The following is a 14658-nucleotide window of genomic DNA, read 5'->3' as shown; positions in this document are numbered from 1 at the left end:
GCACTCAGAGCCTGCGCGGATCAGCTGGCAGAGGTATTCACGGACATCTTTAACCTGTCCCTACTCCACTCCGAGGTTCCCACCTGCTTCAAGAAGACCACCATCATACCGGTACCAAAGAAGAACCAGGCAACGTGCCTCAATGACTACCAACCAGTGGCCCTGACTTCAGTCGTAATGAAGTGCTTCGAGAGGTTGATCATGAAGCGCATCACCACCATACTCCCAGAACGCCTTGATCCACTGCAATTCGCATACCGTCGCAACCGGTCCACAGCAGACGCCAGTCCCCTGCCCGACATTCATCCCTAGAGCATCTCGACAACAAGGACTCCTACATTAGACTCCTATTTATTGACTACAGCTCCGCCTTCAACACCATAATCCCAGCCAAGCTCATATCAAAGCTCCAAAACCTAGGACTTGGCTCCCCACTCTGCAACTGGATCCTCGATTTTCTGACCCACAGACCACAATCAGTAAGAATGAACAACAACACCTCCTCCACAATAGTCCTCAGTACCGGCGCCCCGCAAGGCTGCGTACTTAGCCCCCTACTCTACTCCCTGTACACACACGACTGCGTGGCAAAACTTGGTTCCAACTCCATCTACAAGTTTGCTGACGATACGACCATAGTGGGCCGGATCTCGAATAACGATGAGTCCGAATACAGGAGGGAGATAGAGAACCTAGTGGAGTGGTGTAGCGACAACAATCTCTCCCTCAATGCCAGCAAAACTAAAGAGCTGGTCATTGACTTCAAGAAGCAAAGTACTGTCCACACCCCTGTCAGCATCAACGGGGCCGAGGTGGAGATGGTTAGCAGTTTCAAATTCCTAGGGGTGCACATCTCCAAAAATCTGTCCTGGTCCACCCACGTCGACGCTACCACCAAGAAAGCACAACAGCGCCTATACTTCCTCAGGAAACTAAGGAAATTCGGCATGTCCACATTAACCCTTACCAACTTTTACAGATGCACCATAGAAAGCATCCTATCGGGCTGCATCACAGCCTGGTATGGCAACTGCTCGGCCCAGGACCACAAGAAACTTCAGAGAGTCGTGAACACCGCCCAGTCCATCACACAAACCTACCTCCCATCCATTGACTCCATCTACACCTCCCGCTGCCTGGGGAAAGCGGGCAGTATAATCAAAGATCCCTCCCACCCGGCTTACTCACTCTTCCAACTTCTTCCATCGGGCAGGAGATACAGAAGTCTGAGAACACGCACGAACAGACTCAAAAACAGCTTCTTTCCCACTGTCACCAGACTCCTAAATGACCCTCTTATGGACTGACCTGATTAACACTACACCCTGTTTGCTTCACCCGATGCCAGTGCTTATGTCGTTACATTGTGTACCTTGTGTTGCCCTATTATGTATTTTCTTTTATTCCCTTTTCTTCTCATGTACTTAATGATCTGTTGAGCTGCTCGCAGAAAAATACTTTTCACTGAACCTCGGTACACGTGACAATAAACAAATCCAATCCAGTCCGTTTGCAGCATCGACCCAGCACCGAACAATTCTCACCCCAGTGTCCAGCACGTGGTCCGTTGACTTGTCTGCCCTGGGCTTGCGAATGCTCATCTACATACTTGTTCACTGTTCTGAGGGTCTCTACCTTTGCCGCCCTTACAGGCAGCGAGTTCCAAACCCCCCCCCCCCCTCCGGGTGAACCATCCCCTCCAAACCTCCTGCCCCTCACCTTAAATCTGTGTCCCCTGATTATTGACACTGAGGGGTAAAGGTTCTTCCTGCCCACACTATCTATGTCTCTCATAATTTTATACACTTCAATCTTCTCGGCCTTCTCAGCTCCCAAGGAAAACAACTCCAGCCTATCCAGCCTCTCTTCGTCGCTGAAACGTTGCAGCCCAGGAAACATGCTGGTGAATCTCCAGGGCAATCACTTCCTGCAGTGCGGTGACCAGAACTGCACACCGTATTCCAGCTGGGACCTAACCAGCGTTTAATATTAATAAGTTAATAAAGGCAGTATCCCGTGTACCTTCTTAACCAGCTTATCCGGTTATCTTCACGGATCTATGAACATGCAGAGCAGGATCCCTCCTCTGTACTTCCCAGCATCCTGCCATTCATTGTCTCCCTTGCCTGGTTAGTCCTCCCAGAATGCATCACCTCACACAGCCCAGTTGCACATTGGTTAGCACTGTTGCTTCACAGCGCCAGGGCCCCAGGTTCGATTCCCGGCTTGGGTCACTGTCTGTGCGGAGTCTGCACGTTCTCCCCGTGTCTGTGTGGGTTTCCTCCAGGTGCTCCCGTTTCCTCCCACAAGCCCCGAAAGACGTGCTGTTGGTGAATTGGACATTCTGAATTCTCCCTCTGTGACCCGAACAGGCGCCGGAATGTGGCGACGAGGGGCTTTTCACAGTAACCTCATTGCAGTGTTAGTGTAAACCTACTTGTGACAATAATAAAGATTATCATTACTTATCAGGGTTAAATCCCATTTGTCACTCTTCTGCCTATCTACATCGTCCTGTAATCTGAGGCCTTGCTCACCACTATTTACCACACCACCAATTTAGCATCATCTGCGAACTTATTACTTACCCGAACAGTGCACTGGAGTCAGGGACACTGGCAGTGTCAAGGGGCTCTTTAGCACAGGGCTAAATCGCTGGCTTTGAAAGCAGACCAAGGCAGGCCAGCAGCACGGTTCAATTCCCATACCAGCCTCCCCGAACAGGCGCCGGAATGTGGCGACTAGGGGCTTTTCACAGTAACTTCATTTGAAGCCTACTTGTGACAAGCGATTTTCATTTCATTTCATTTCATGCTCTCCTGCACCGGGGTTGGTGGTAATGGTAGGGTGGGGGATAGGCCGGGCCCTGAGGTTGCAGATTGGGGTTGATACAATTCTCCTGCTGCTGATGGCCCCCAGCGCCTCATGGATGCCCCGTCTGGAGTTGCTCGATCTGTTTGAAGTCTATCCCATTTAGCACGGCGGTAGTTCCACACAGCACGATGGAGGGGGATCCTCAATGTGAAGACGGGGCTTTGTCTCCACAAGGACTGTGCGGCGGTCACTTCTACCGATCCTGTCATGGACAGATCCCTCTGCAGCAGATTGGTGAGGATGGGGAGTGTATGTACCACCTTCTCTGGCACACAGTCGTCCACACATTTGCTGATGAAGTCTGTGACGGTGGTGGCATACTCGTTTCGGTTGGTCACTGAGTTCTTGGATATGGACCAGCCACTGACTCCAAGCAGTCGAGTAGGAGCTCTTCTGTCACTGCCGTAAGGTTCACCGGCCTGTAATTTCCTGGATTATCCCTGCTCCCCTTCTTAAACAAAGGAACAACACCGGCTAATACCCCATGTTGCTTCCACCACTTCCCTGGTCTGGAGCTGACATCAATCAGTGCGATTGAATGTTTGGTCCGTATCCATGTGGTCTTTCAAATGGATGGAGAGGGTGTGGAGGGGATTTACTCGGATGGAACTAGGGATGAGGGACTTGAGTTACTCTGGAGAGACTGGGAAAACTGGGATTAGGAGGAGAAGGTTCAGAAGAGATTTCATGGATGTGCTCAAATCCGGCATGATTTTGATGAAGTGATTTGGGGAAAGGGTTTTCGGCCACAGGAAGTCAGTAGCCAAAGCTTTTTGGTGATTGGCAGAGATGAGATGAGGTGGGTCAGCGAGTAATGATCGGGACTGCGCTGCCCGAAAGGGGGGTCGGTAGAAGCAGATTCAGTCGGAGCTTTCAAAGGACAATTGGAGAAATACTGGAAAATGAAGTATTTGCTGAGCTCCGGGGGAAGAACAGAGGTAGTGGGGATAAGTGGATAATTCATTCAAGGAGGCAGCACGAGTACGATAGAGCGAATGGCCTCCTTGATGCTGTGTTTGACGATCCAAAGCTAGGACATTTGGATTTTATTAATGCCTATTATGACCAAATAACTGTCTATGTTCAGGATCGTTCAAAGCCCTGGAGCAAGAGGATGGCACGGTGGAGCTGAATATTGTTGATGTGAGTATTTTCCTGCCCCTTAGTTTGAAATGGGTCGCGTTGCCATTTTCCCCGTTGCTATTCCATTATGGGGGAGCAGGAATGGGAGAAGAGCTGGGGAAGAAGTTATTAGGCTGGTGGTTCAGGGCGTGACTGTTCGATGTCGGCCTCAGAGTGGGCCTGACTGTTGGGCGTAGGCCACACAGGCCTGAATTTGGGCTGTAGGTCTCACAGGCCTGACTGTTGGGCATAGGCCGCACAGGCTTGACTGTTGGGCATAGGCCACACAGGCCTGACTACTGTGTGTAGGCCGCACATGGATGACTGCTGAATGTAGGCCGCACAGGCCTGACTGTTGGATGTAGGCAGCACAGGTCTGATTGTTGGATGTAGGCCACACAGGCTGGAATTTTGGGTTTAGGCTGCACAGGCTTGAATGTTGGGTCTAGGCCGCACAAGCCTGAATCTTGGGTGTCGGCCGCATAGGCCTGAATGTTGGGTGCAGGCTGCATAGGCCTGAATGCTGGGTGTAGGCCAAACAGGCCTGAATGTTAGCCCTGCATGTTGGCTGTAGGCCGCACAGGCCTGAATGTTGGCTGTAGGCCGCACAGGCCTGAATGTTGGCTGTAGGCCGCACAGGCCTGAATGTTGGCTGTAGGCTGCACCGGCCTGAATGTTGGCTGTAGGCAGCACAGGCCTGAATGTTGGCTGTAGGCAGCATAGGCCTGAATGTTGGCTGTAGGCCGCACAGGCCTGAATGGTGGGTGTAGGCCGCACAGGCCTGAATGGTGGGTGTAGGCCGCACAGGCCTGAATGTTGGGTGTAGGCCGCACCGGCCTGAATGTTCTTTGCCTCTTAGCCTCCTTTTTTCTTATAGATGTCTATGATTTACTCTGAAGGCTCACCCATTTCCTTTTCTGTATTTACAGTGGCTCAGTCTAACCATGTCCGGCTAGAAAATGATTGGAAGATGCTGAGATTGCAAATGCCTCTTTCCTGCTCATTAAGCTAACCTGCCTGCGGTCTGTGTGTCGCTTGATTGATAAAATGGTTCCAGCATGCAATGAAGACAGTTTACTCAGAATTTAATGAAACTATGCATTTCCTCACCTGGGGATATTGTGCAGTGTGGGATCCAGATACCCAGACAACTGGTCCACCCTACTTCTGTGTCACCCTCAGTCTCTGTGTCACCCCCAGTCTCTCTGTGTCACCCCCAGTCTCTCTGTGTCACCCCCAGTCTCTCTCTGCCACCCCCAGTCTCTCTCTGCCACACCCAGTCTCTCTCTGCCCCCAGTCTCTCTCTGCCACCCCCAGTCTCTCTCTGTCACCCCCAGTCTCTCCCTGTCACCCCCAGTCTCTCTCTGTCATCCCCAGTCTCTCTCTGTCACCCCCAGTCTCCCTCTGTCACCCCCAGTGTCTCTCTGTCACCCCCAGTGTCTCTCTGTCACCCCCAGTGTCTCTCTGTCACCCCAGTCTCCCTCTGTCACCCCCAGTCTCCCTCTGTCACCCCCAGTGTCTCTCTGTCACCCCCAGTGACTCTCTGTCACCCCCAGTGTCTCTCTGTCACCCCCAGTGCCTCTCTGTCACGCCCAGTCTCTCTCTCTGTCACCCCCAGTCTCTCTCTGTCACGCCCAGTCTCTCTCTGTCACCCCCAGTCTCTCTCTGTCACTCCCAGTCTCCCTCTGTCACCTCCAGTCTCCCTCTGTCACCCCCAGTCTCCCTCTGTCACCCCCAGTCTCTCTCTGTCACCCCCAGTCACTCTCTGTCACCCCCCAGTCTCTCTCTGTCACCCCCAGTCTCTCACTGCCTCCCCCCCACTTTCTCCCTGTCCCCCCCCCAGGTTCTCTCTGCCTCCCCCAGTCTCTCCCTGTCACCCCCAGTCTCTCTCTGTCATCCCAAGTCTCTCTCTGTCACCCCAAGTCTCTCTCTGTCACCCCAAGTCTCTCTCTGTCACCCGCAGTCTCTCTCTGTCACCCCCAGTCTCTCTCTGTCACCCCCAGTCTCTCTCTGTCACCCCCAGCCTCTCTCTGTCACCCCCAGCCTCTCTCTGTCACCTGCAGTCTATCTTTGTCGCCCCCAGTCTCTCCCTGTCACCCCCAGTCTCTCCCTGTCACCCCCAGTCTCTCTCTGTCATCCCCAGTCTCTCTCTGTCACCCCCAGTCTCTCTCTGTCACCCCCTGTCTCTCTCTGTCACCCCCTGTCTCTCTCTGCCTCCCCAGTCTCTCCCTGTCACCCCCGTCTCTCTCTGTCACCCCCAGTCTCTCTCTGTCACCCCCAGTCTCTCTCTGTCACCCCCAGTCTCTCTCTGTCACCCCCAGTCACTCTCTGCCTTCTCCAGTCTCTGTCACCCCCAGTCTCTCTCTGTCACCCCCAGTTTCTCTCTGTCACCCCCAGTATCTCTCTGTCACCCCCAGTATCTCTCTGTCACCCCCAGTCTCTCCCTGTCACCCCCAGTCTCTCTCTGTCACCCCCAGTCTCTCTCTGTCACCTCCCAGTCTCTCTCTGCCTCCCCCAGTCTCTCTCTGTCACCCCCAGTCTCTCCCTGTCACCCCCAGTCTCTCTCTGTCACCCCCAGTCTCTCTCTGTCACCCCCAGTCACTCTCTGTCACCCCCAGTCTCTCTCTGTCACCCCCAGTCTCTCTCTGCCTCCCCCAGTCTCTCTCTGTCACCCCCAGTCTCTCTCTGCCTCCCCCAGTCTCTCTCTGTCACCCCCAGTCTCTCTCTGTCACCCCCAGTCTCTCTCTGTCACCATCAGTTTCTCTCTATCACCCCCCGTTCCACTTTGCTCCCTCTCCCCCCACCCCAGTGTCTCTCTGGCGCGCCCCCACCATTGCCCTGTTCTGTAAATTAACCTTGGCCAACAATTTGTTACATTAAAAACAGGAGCACTGCAGAACTGGCTTCACCACTATTCCCATTCTCTGCCTCTCTCTGTCTCTCTGCCTCTCTCTCTCTCTCTGCCTCTCTCTCTCTCTCTCTCTCTCTGCCTCTCTCTCTTCCTCTGTCTCTCTCTCTCTCTTTCTCTCTGTCTCTCTCTGCCTCTCTCTCTCTCTCTCTGCCTCTCTCTCTTCCTCTGTCTCTCTCTCTCTCTCTTTCTTTCTGTCTCTCTCTCTCTGTCTCTCTCTCTGCCTCTCTCTCTTTCTCTTTCTCTCTGCCTCTCTCTCTTTCTCTTTCTCTCTGCCTCTCTCTCTTTCTCTGTCTCTCTCTCTCTGCCTCTCTCTCTCTCTGCCTCTGTCTCTCTCTCTGCCTCTGTCTCTCTCTCTGTCTTCCTCTGTCTCTTTCTCTCAATTTCTCTCTGTCTCTCTCTCTCTCTTTCTCTCTGTCTCTCTCTCTCTCTCTCTGCCTCTCTCTCTTCCTCTGTCTCTCTCTCTCGCTCTCTCTCTGCCTCTCTCTCTCTTTCTCTCTGCCGCTGTCTCTCTCTGTCTCTCTCTCTCTTTCTCTCTGCCTCTGTCTCTCTCCCTTCCTCTGTCTCTCTGTTTCTCTTCTTCTGTCTATCTCTCTCTCTCTCTCTCTGCTTCTGTCTGTCTCTCTCTCTCTGCTTCTATCTATCTCTGCCTCTCTTTCTCTCCCTCTCTCAGTTCTTTGTGGTGCAGCTACCTTTGTTACATGCTGGTGTGGGATTTTGGGGGGGACAGGTTCTTTCCTAACCAACATCAAACATCTATTTGCATTTTCCAACAATCTACAGATTTAGGCGAAGTCACACGAGAGATTTATTCAGTTCACAGCTGCCCCCTGGGTGGATTGGATCTCACAAGCTGGGCCCACAATGATAACCACTAAACTTCCAGGTCTATGAACCCAATAAGGTTGGGCCCACACCGACCGGCCAGCTGGGCTCGTTTGTCCTGGAAGCAACAATAGTCTTCCAAAACTCGCAAAGTCCGCCCGGGACAGCCTGGTCCCAGGGCAACTGCTCTGGCTGCTCTTGGAGCTGGGACCAGGGGGGTGAGATTGGGCAAGACCGTTCTCATCCACCAGGGGGTTTCTGGGCCTCGGACTCTGTGTCTGCACCAATCCGGGTGAGGAGTTAATTCCACTCATCGCTCTCCCTCAAAAGCTTCTATTTTATTTAGCGTTTGCTGTGTGATTTATCGCTTTAATCTCCAATCAGGGTCTGTGGAACTTTGTAATGGTGACCACAGCCCAAAGACAGTATTAAATTCATCAATAAATCAATAAAGGACCAATCAACCCATTGCAATCTTTCATTGTCTCCACGACGACTGCTTCATCAGCACTACTGCATTCTGGGAGTGCCCCCAAACCCAGTGAATTGTGGGACTGTCCCTCAAACCAGTGCATTACGGGAGTGTCCCTGACCCTGGGGAATTGTGGGAGTGTCCCTGACCCCAGGGCATTGTGGGAGAGACCCTGACCCCCCCCCCCCCCATGCATTTAGGGAGTGTTCCTGACCCCAGGGCATTGTGGGAGAGACCATGATCCCTGTGCATTGTGGGAGTATCCCTGACCCTGCAGCATTGTGGGTGTGTCCCTGACCCTGCAGCATTGTGGGTGTGTCCCTAACCTGGTGCATTGTGGGAGTGTCCCTGATCCCGGTGCATTGGAGGGGTGGTTTCCCTGACCCCAGTGCATTGTGGGGTTTTCCATACCCCGCTGCATTGTGGGAGTATCCCTGACCCCACTGCATTGTGGGGGTGTCAGTGATCCCCGTACATTGTGGGAGTGACCCTGACCCTGCTGCATTGTGGGGGTGTCAGTGATCCCAGTGAATTGTGGGAGTGTCCCTGACAGCAATGCATTGTGTGAGTGTCCCTTACCCCGCTGCATTGTGGGAATGTACCTGACAAAATTGCACTTTGGGTCTGTCCCTGGCCCCAGTGCATTATGGGAGTATTCCTGACCCTGGTGCATTGTGGGTGTTTCCCTGACCTGCTGTATTGTGGATGTGTCACTGACCCTGGTGCATTGTGGGCATGTTCCTGACCCCACTACATTGTGGGAGTATCCCTGACCCCACTGCATTGTGGGTGTGTCCCTGACCCTGCTGCATTAGGCGCGTGTCCCTGACCCCGGTGCATTCTGGGTGTGTCCCTGACCTCACTGCATTGTGGGAGTATCCCTAACCCCACTGCATTTTGGGAGTGTCCTTCACCCTGCTGCATTGTAGGAATTTCATTCACCCTGCTGCATTGTGGGAGTGTCCTTCACCCCACTGCATTGTGGAAGTGTCCCTGACCCTGCTGCATTGTGGGGGTGTGCCTGTTCCTGGTGCATTATGGGTGTGTCCCTTACCCTGATGCATTGTGAGAGTGTCCCTTACCCCAATGCATTGTGGGAGTGTCCCTTATACTGACTTGTGGGTGAGTCCCTGACCCAGCTGCATTGTGGAAGTGTCCCTGACCACCATGCATTGTGGGAGTGTCTCTGACCCTGGTGCATTGTGGGAGTGTCCCTGACCCCCATGCATTGTGAGAGTGTCTCTGACCCTGGTGCATTGTGGGAGTGTCCCTGACCCCCATGCATTGTGAGAGTGTCTCTGACCCTGGTGCATTGTGGGAGTGTCCCTGACCCCCATGCATTGTGGGAGTGACCCTGACCCCCGTGCATTGTGGGAGTGCCCTGACCCTGGTGCATTGTGGGAGTGTCTCTGACCCTGGTGCATTGTGGGCGTGTCCCTGACCCCAATGCATTGTGGGGGTGGCTCTGACACTGGTGCATTGTAGGAGTGTCTCTGACCATAGTGCATTGTGTAATAAAGCAAACTGGGTGTTGTACAAGAGTGTGTGCATATTGGTTTCGGCAAGGTGGAGAGTCACGCACAACTCAAAGGTTCATTTTATCGAGATGGTGGAGGAGGCTTTTATCAAAGAACAAGCACTTAGACTGAATTGAGTGTTGTGGGGTCACTTATTTTACCTTCAAATCAAAATTGGTAATCCTGTAAGTGGGAGGTGTCAAAATATTAATGTATTGCTAATTCCTCACTGGTATACACTTGAATAAGAACTGAATAAAAACTTAGAAATGAAATTTCAAACCACACATAAAAAAGTCAAGCACATGGCAAAAGCATTAAGCACAAAAGGAAACACAAACAGATAGATGATTCAAGAATTCAGGAACAAAAGACCTCGTCCACAAGGTCCTACCATGGCCAATCCACCTAACCTGCACATCTTCGGACTGTGGGAGGAAACCGGAGCACCCGGAGGAAACCCACGCACACACGGGGGGCGTGCAGACTCCGCACAGACAGTGACCCAAGCCAGAATCGAACCTGGGACCCTGGAGCTGTGAAGCAATTGTGCTATCCACAATGCTACCGTGCTGCCCTTAAGAACAAATAAATCTACACTATATAATTTTACCGTAATCCATGTACCTATCTAATAGCCGCTTGAAGGTCCCTAATGTTTCCGACTCAACTACTTCCACAGGCAGTGCATTCCATGCCCCCACTACTCTCTGGGTAAAGAACCTACCTCTGACATTCCCCCTATATCTTCCACCATTCACCTTAAATTTATGTCCCCTTGTCATGGTTTGTTCCACCCGAGGAAAAAGTCTCTGACTGTCTACTCTATCTATTCCCCTGATCATCTTATAAACCTCTATCAAGTCGCCCCTCATCCTTTTCCGTTCTAATGAGAAAAGGCCTAGCACCCCCAACCTTTCCTCGTAAGACCTACTCTCCATTCCAGGCAACATCCTGGTAAATCTCCTTTGCACCTTTTCCAAAGCTTCCACATCCTTCCTAAAATGAGGCGACCAGAACTGTACACAGTACTCCAAATGTGGCCTTACCAAAGTTTTGTACAGCTGCATCATCACCTCACGGCTCTTAAATTCAATCCCTCTGTTAATGAACGTGAGCACACCATAGGCCTTCTTCACAGCTCTATCCACTTGAGTGGCAACTTTCAAAGATGTATGAACATAGACCCAAGATCTCTCTGTTCCTCCACATTGCCAAGAACTCTACCGTTAACCCTGTATTCCGCATTCATATTTGTCCTTCCAAAATGGACAACCTCACACTTTTCAGGGTTAAACTCCATCTGCCACTTCTCAGCCCAGCTCTGCATCCTATCTATGTCTCTTTGCAGCCGACAACAGCCCTCCTCACTATCCACAACTCCACCAATCAGTCTGCAAATTTACTGACCCACCTTTCAACTCCCTCATCCAAGTCATTAATGAAAATCACAAACAGCAGAGGACCCAGAACTGATCCCTGCGGTACGCCACTGGTAACTGGGATCCAGGCTGAATATTTGCCATCCACCACCACTCTCTGACTTCTATCGGTTAGCCAGTTTGTTATCCAACTGGCCAAATTTCCCACTATCCCATGCCTCCTTACTTTCTGCAGAAGTCTACCATGGGGAACCTTATCAAATGCCTTACTAAAATCCATGTACACTACATCCACTGCTTTACCTTCATCCACATGCTTGGTCCTTCCTCAAAGAATTCAATAAGACTTGTAAGGCAAGACCTACCCCTCACAAATCCGTGCTGACTATCCCTAATCAAGCAGTGTCTTTCCAGATGCTCAGAAATCCTATCCTTCAGTACCCTTTCCATTACTTTGCCTACCACCGAAGTAAGACTAACTGGCCTGTAATTCCCAGGGTTATCCCTAGTCCATTTTTTGAACAGGGGCACGCCATTCACCACTCTCCAATCCCCTGATACCACCCCTGTTGACAGTGAGGACGAAAAGATCATTGCCAACGGCTCTGCAATTTAATCTCTTGCTTCCCATAGAATCCTTGGATATATCCCGTCAGGCCCGGGGGACTTGTCTATCCTCATGTTTTTCAAAATGCCCAACACATCTTCCTTCCTAACAAGTATTTCCTCGAGCTTACCAGTCTGTTTCACACTGTCCTCTCCAACAATATCGCCCCTCTCATTTGTAAATACAGAAGAAAAGTACTCGTTCAAGACCTCTCCTATCTCTTCAGACTCAATACACAATCTCCCGCTACTGTCCTTGATCGGACCTATCCTCGCTCTAGTCATATTTCTCACATATGTGTAAAAGGTCTTGGGGTTTTCCTTGATCCTACCCGCCAAAGATTGTTCATGCCCTCTCTTAGCTCTCCTAATCCCTTTCTTCAGTTCCCTCCTGGCTATCTTGTATCCCTCCAACGCCCTGTCTGAACCTTGTTTCCTCAGTTTTGTGAGGGCCACGAAGAATCCAGCACGAGTTTTAAGGATACAAAGTAATAACATTTATTTACAATAACATATATATACATCAGCAGCAACTTCCCTTGCTGCACACTCCTTCCTGCTGGTTCCAAACTGGCCAGCTTTATTTATACTTGGAGTTTACTCGTGGTTTCTCCGCCCTCCTCATTGGGGAAGCTCATACTCCCACAGGATTGTGGGATTGTCATTAGTCCCCAGCCAATGGTAAGCAGGCAGGTTATAACATCCCTCCCCCCAAAGTCCAAGGAATCCACCGAAGACCCTGGTGAAGGAGGGCGTCGGACTCGTTTTGCCGCAGGCCGGACACCATTTGCACGCGGCGCTGGATCATGCGGCGTGTAACGAGACGGAGACTGGCGCGTCCGTGATGAACGGCGCAACGGTTGTACATCCACGGCCCGTGGACCCGAGGATTCTCCCTCTGATGCATCCTGTGTCTCCATCTCGGAGTCAGAGTCTGCTGCCTCCGTCATGTCAGCGTCTCTATCTCCATTCGGTTCTGTAACGACCTGCGCAGGCTTCGAGTGAGGCACCAGTGGAAGATTGTGAGGACTACCTTCCCTTGTCTCTGGTCTCTGCGGCTGTAGAAATGAGCTCCGGGGGTGGGGAATCTTTGGAGGGGATAGTCTTCTGGACCGAACGTGGTCTACATGTTTGCGCTGGAGACGACCCTTGGCTTGCACCTGGTAAGATATAGGGCCCGTTTGGCGAAAGATTACACCAGGAACCCACTGGGCACCACCAGCAAAATTCCGAACGAACACTGGGTCACCGGGCGCAAACTGCTGAATCGGACGATGGCGAGAAAATCTCTGTCCCTGCCGTTCTTGTGTGCGGCGTACTTTTGCGCCAATGTCCGGGAAAACCATACTAAGGCGGGTGCGAAGTCTCCGGCCCATTAGGAGTTCTGCGGGAGCTACCCCAGTCACTGTATGGGGGGTGGTCCTGTACGTAAACAAAAAGCGATCCAGTCTCGTGTCCATTGATCCGGAAGACTGCTTCTTTAGGCCTCTTTTGAATGTCTGCACTGCGCGCTCTGCCAACCCATTTGAAGCCGGGTGGTAAGGGGCAGTGCGGATATGGCGTATGCCGTTCATCTTCATGAACCTCGCAAACTCCTCACTCGTGAATGGAATGCCGTTATCCGTGAGCAGCACCTCGGGGAGGCCATGCGTGCTAAAAGACAAACGCATCTTTTCAATTGTTGCGCAGGATGTTGTCCCCTGCATCTTATGCACCTCTAGCCATTTAGACTGGGCGTCAATTAATAGAAGGAACATGGATCCTTGAAAAGGGCCTGCGAAATCTGCATGCAAGCATGCCCAAGGCCGCCCTGGCCATTCCCAGTGATGTAGGGGCGCGGCCGGCGGAAGCTTCTGATGCTCCTGGCAAATGGAGCAGTTTTGGGCCACCTTCTCAATGTCGGTGTCGAGGCCTGGCCACCAGACATAACTCCGGGCCAACATTTTCATCTTGGTCACGCCCGGATGCCCATTGTGCAAGTCTGATAATATCAGCTCCTGGCCTTTTTCCGGGACAATCACACGCGTCCCCCACAAGAGGATGCCGTCTTCCACGCTGAACTCTGACAGCTTGGAGGAAAATGCCCGCAACTCGCCTGGGAGCTGTCTATGCTGCCCACCATACAGGACTATGTGCCGAACCTTTGACAGGACTGGCTCCGTCTGGGTCCACTCACAGATCTGTGATGTCGTGACAGGCAAGGTGTCCATAAAATTTAGGGTTGCAACTACCTCACTGGTCGTGGGGGTCGACATGGGGCCGGTCGATAAAGGCAATCGGCTCAGTGCGTCGGCATTTGCTATCTGCGTTCCTGGTTTGTGCTCCAGAGAATACTCGTATGCAGCAAGCAACAAAGCCCAGCGCTGGATCCGTGCGGAAGCAATGGGCGGTATTGGCTTATCCTCTCTGAAAAGTCCCAGCAGAGGCTTATGGTCAGTCACGATAGTGAAATGACGGCCATACACGTACTGGTGGAAGCGTTTCACCGCAAAAACCACTGCCAGGCCCTCCTTCTCGATCTGCGCGTACTTTTTCTCCGCTGCAGTCAATGTGCGGGAGGCGAAAGCTATCGGTCGCTCGGCCCCGTTCTCCATCTTGTGGGACAGGACAGCCCCAATACCATCCGGGGATGCATCACATGTGAAGAGCAAAGGCTTTCCAGGATCATAGTGGGTTAGTAACCCAGACGACGACAATTGTTGCTTTACCCGCCGGAAAGCGGTTTCTTGCGGCTGACCCCAAACCCAGGTGTGATTTTTGTTTAGCAGAAGGTGTAAGGGAGCCAGCGTAGTTGCCAGATTGGGGAGGAACTTCCCGTAATAGTTTACGAGACCGAGAAAAGAACGAAGATGCGAAGTGTCAGTCGGGGCGGGGGCCTGTTGAATCGCACGCACCTTCTCTGCGACGGGGTGCAGACCCTCGCGGTCCACCCGATAACCCAGGTAGACTACT

At 52.1% G+C, this 14658-nt stretch overlaps 1 protein-coding gene across 2 annotated transcripts in view; it reads left to right on the top strand.

The window, feature by feature from the left end:
• The window catches only part of LOC140407166 (calpain-1 catalytic subunit-like), an 11045-nt gene extending 2848 nt beyond the window's left edge, over positions 1-8197 (top strand). For both annotated transcript variants that reach the window (XM_072494848.1, XM_072494849.1), the window contains exons 3-4: positions 3962-4017; positions 4926-8197. In XM_072494848.1, coding sequence (XP_072350949.1) covers positions 5060-6850 — 1791 coding nt within the window. In that variant the 5' untranslated portion in view covers positions 3962-4017; positions 4926-5059 and the 3' untranslated portion in view covers positions 6851-8197. The remainder of the gene's footprint in view (positions 1-3961; positions 4018-4925) is intronic.
• Positions 8198-14658: the final 6461 nt, after the last annotated feature.

This window comes from Scyliorhinus torazame, unplaced genomic scaffold (assembly GCF_047496885.1).
Source record: "Scyliorhinus torazame isolate Kashiwa2021f unplaced genomic scaffold, sScyTor2.1 scaffold_1264, whole genome shotgun sequence".
NCBI lineage: Eukaryota > Metazoa > Chordata > Chondrichthyes > Carcharhiniformes > Scyliorhinidae > Scyliorhinus > Scyliorhinus torazame.
Note: the sequence above shows the minus strand (reverse complement) of the source record. Positions and strands in the feature narration are given on the sequence as shown.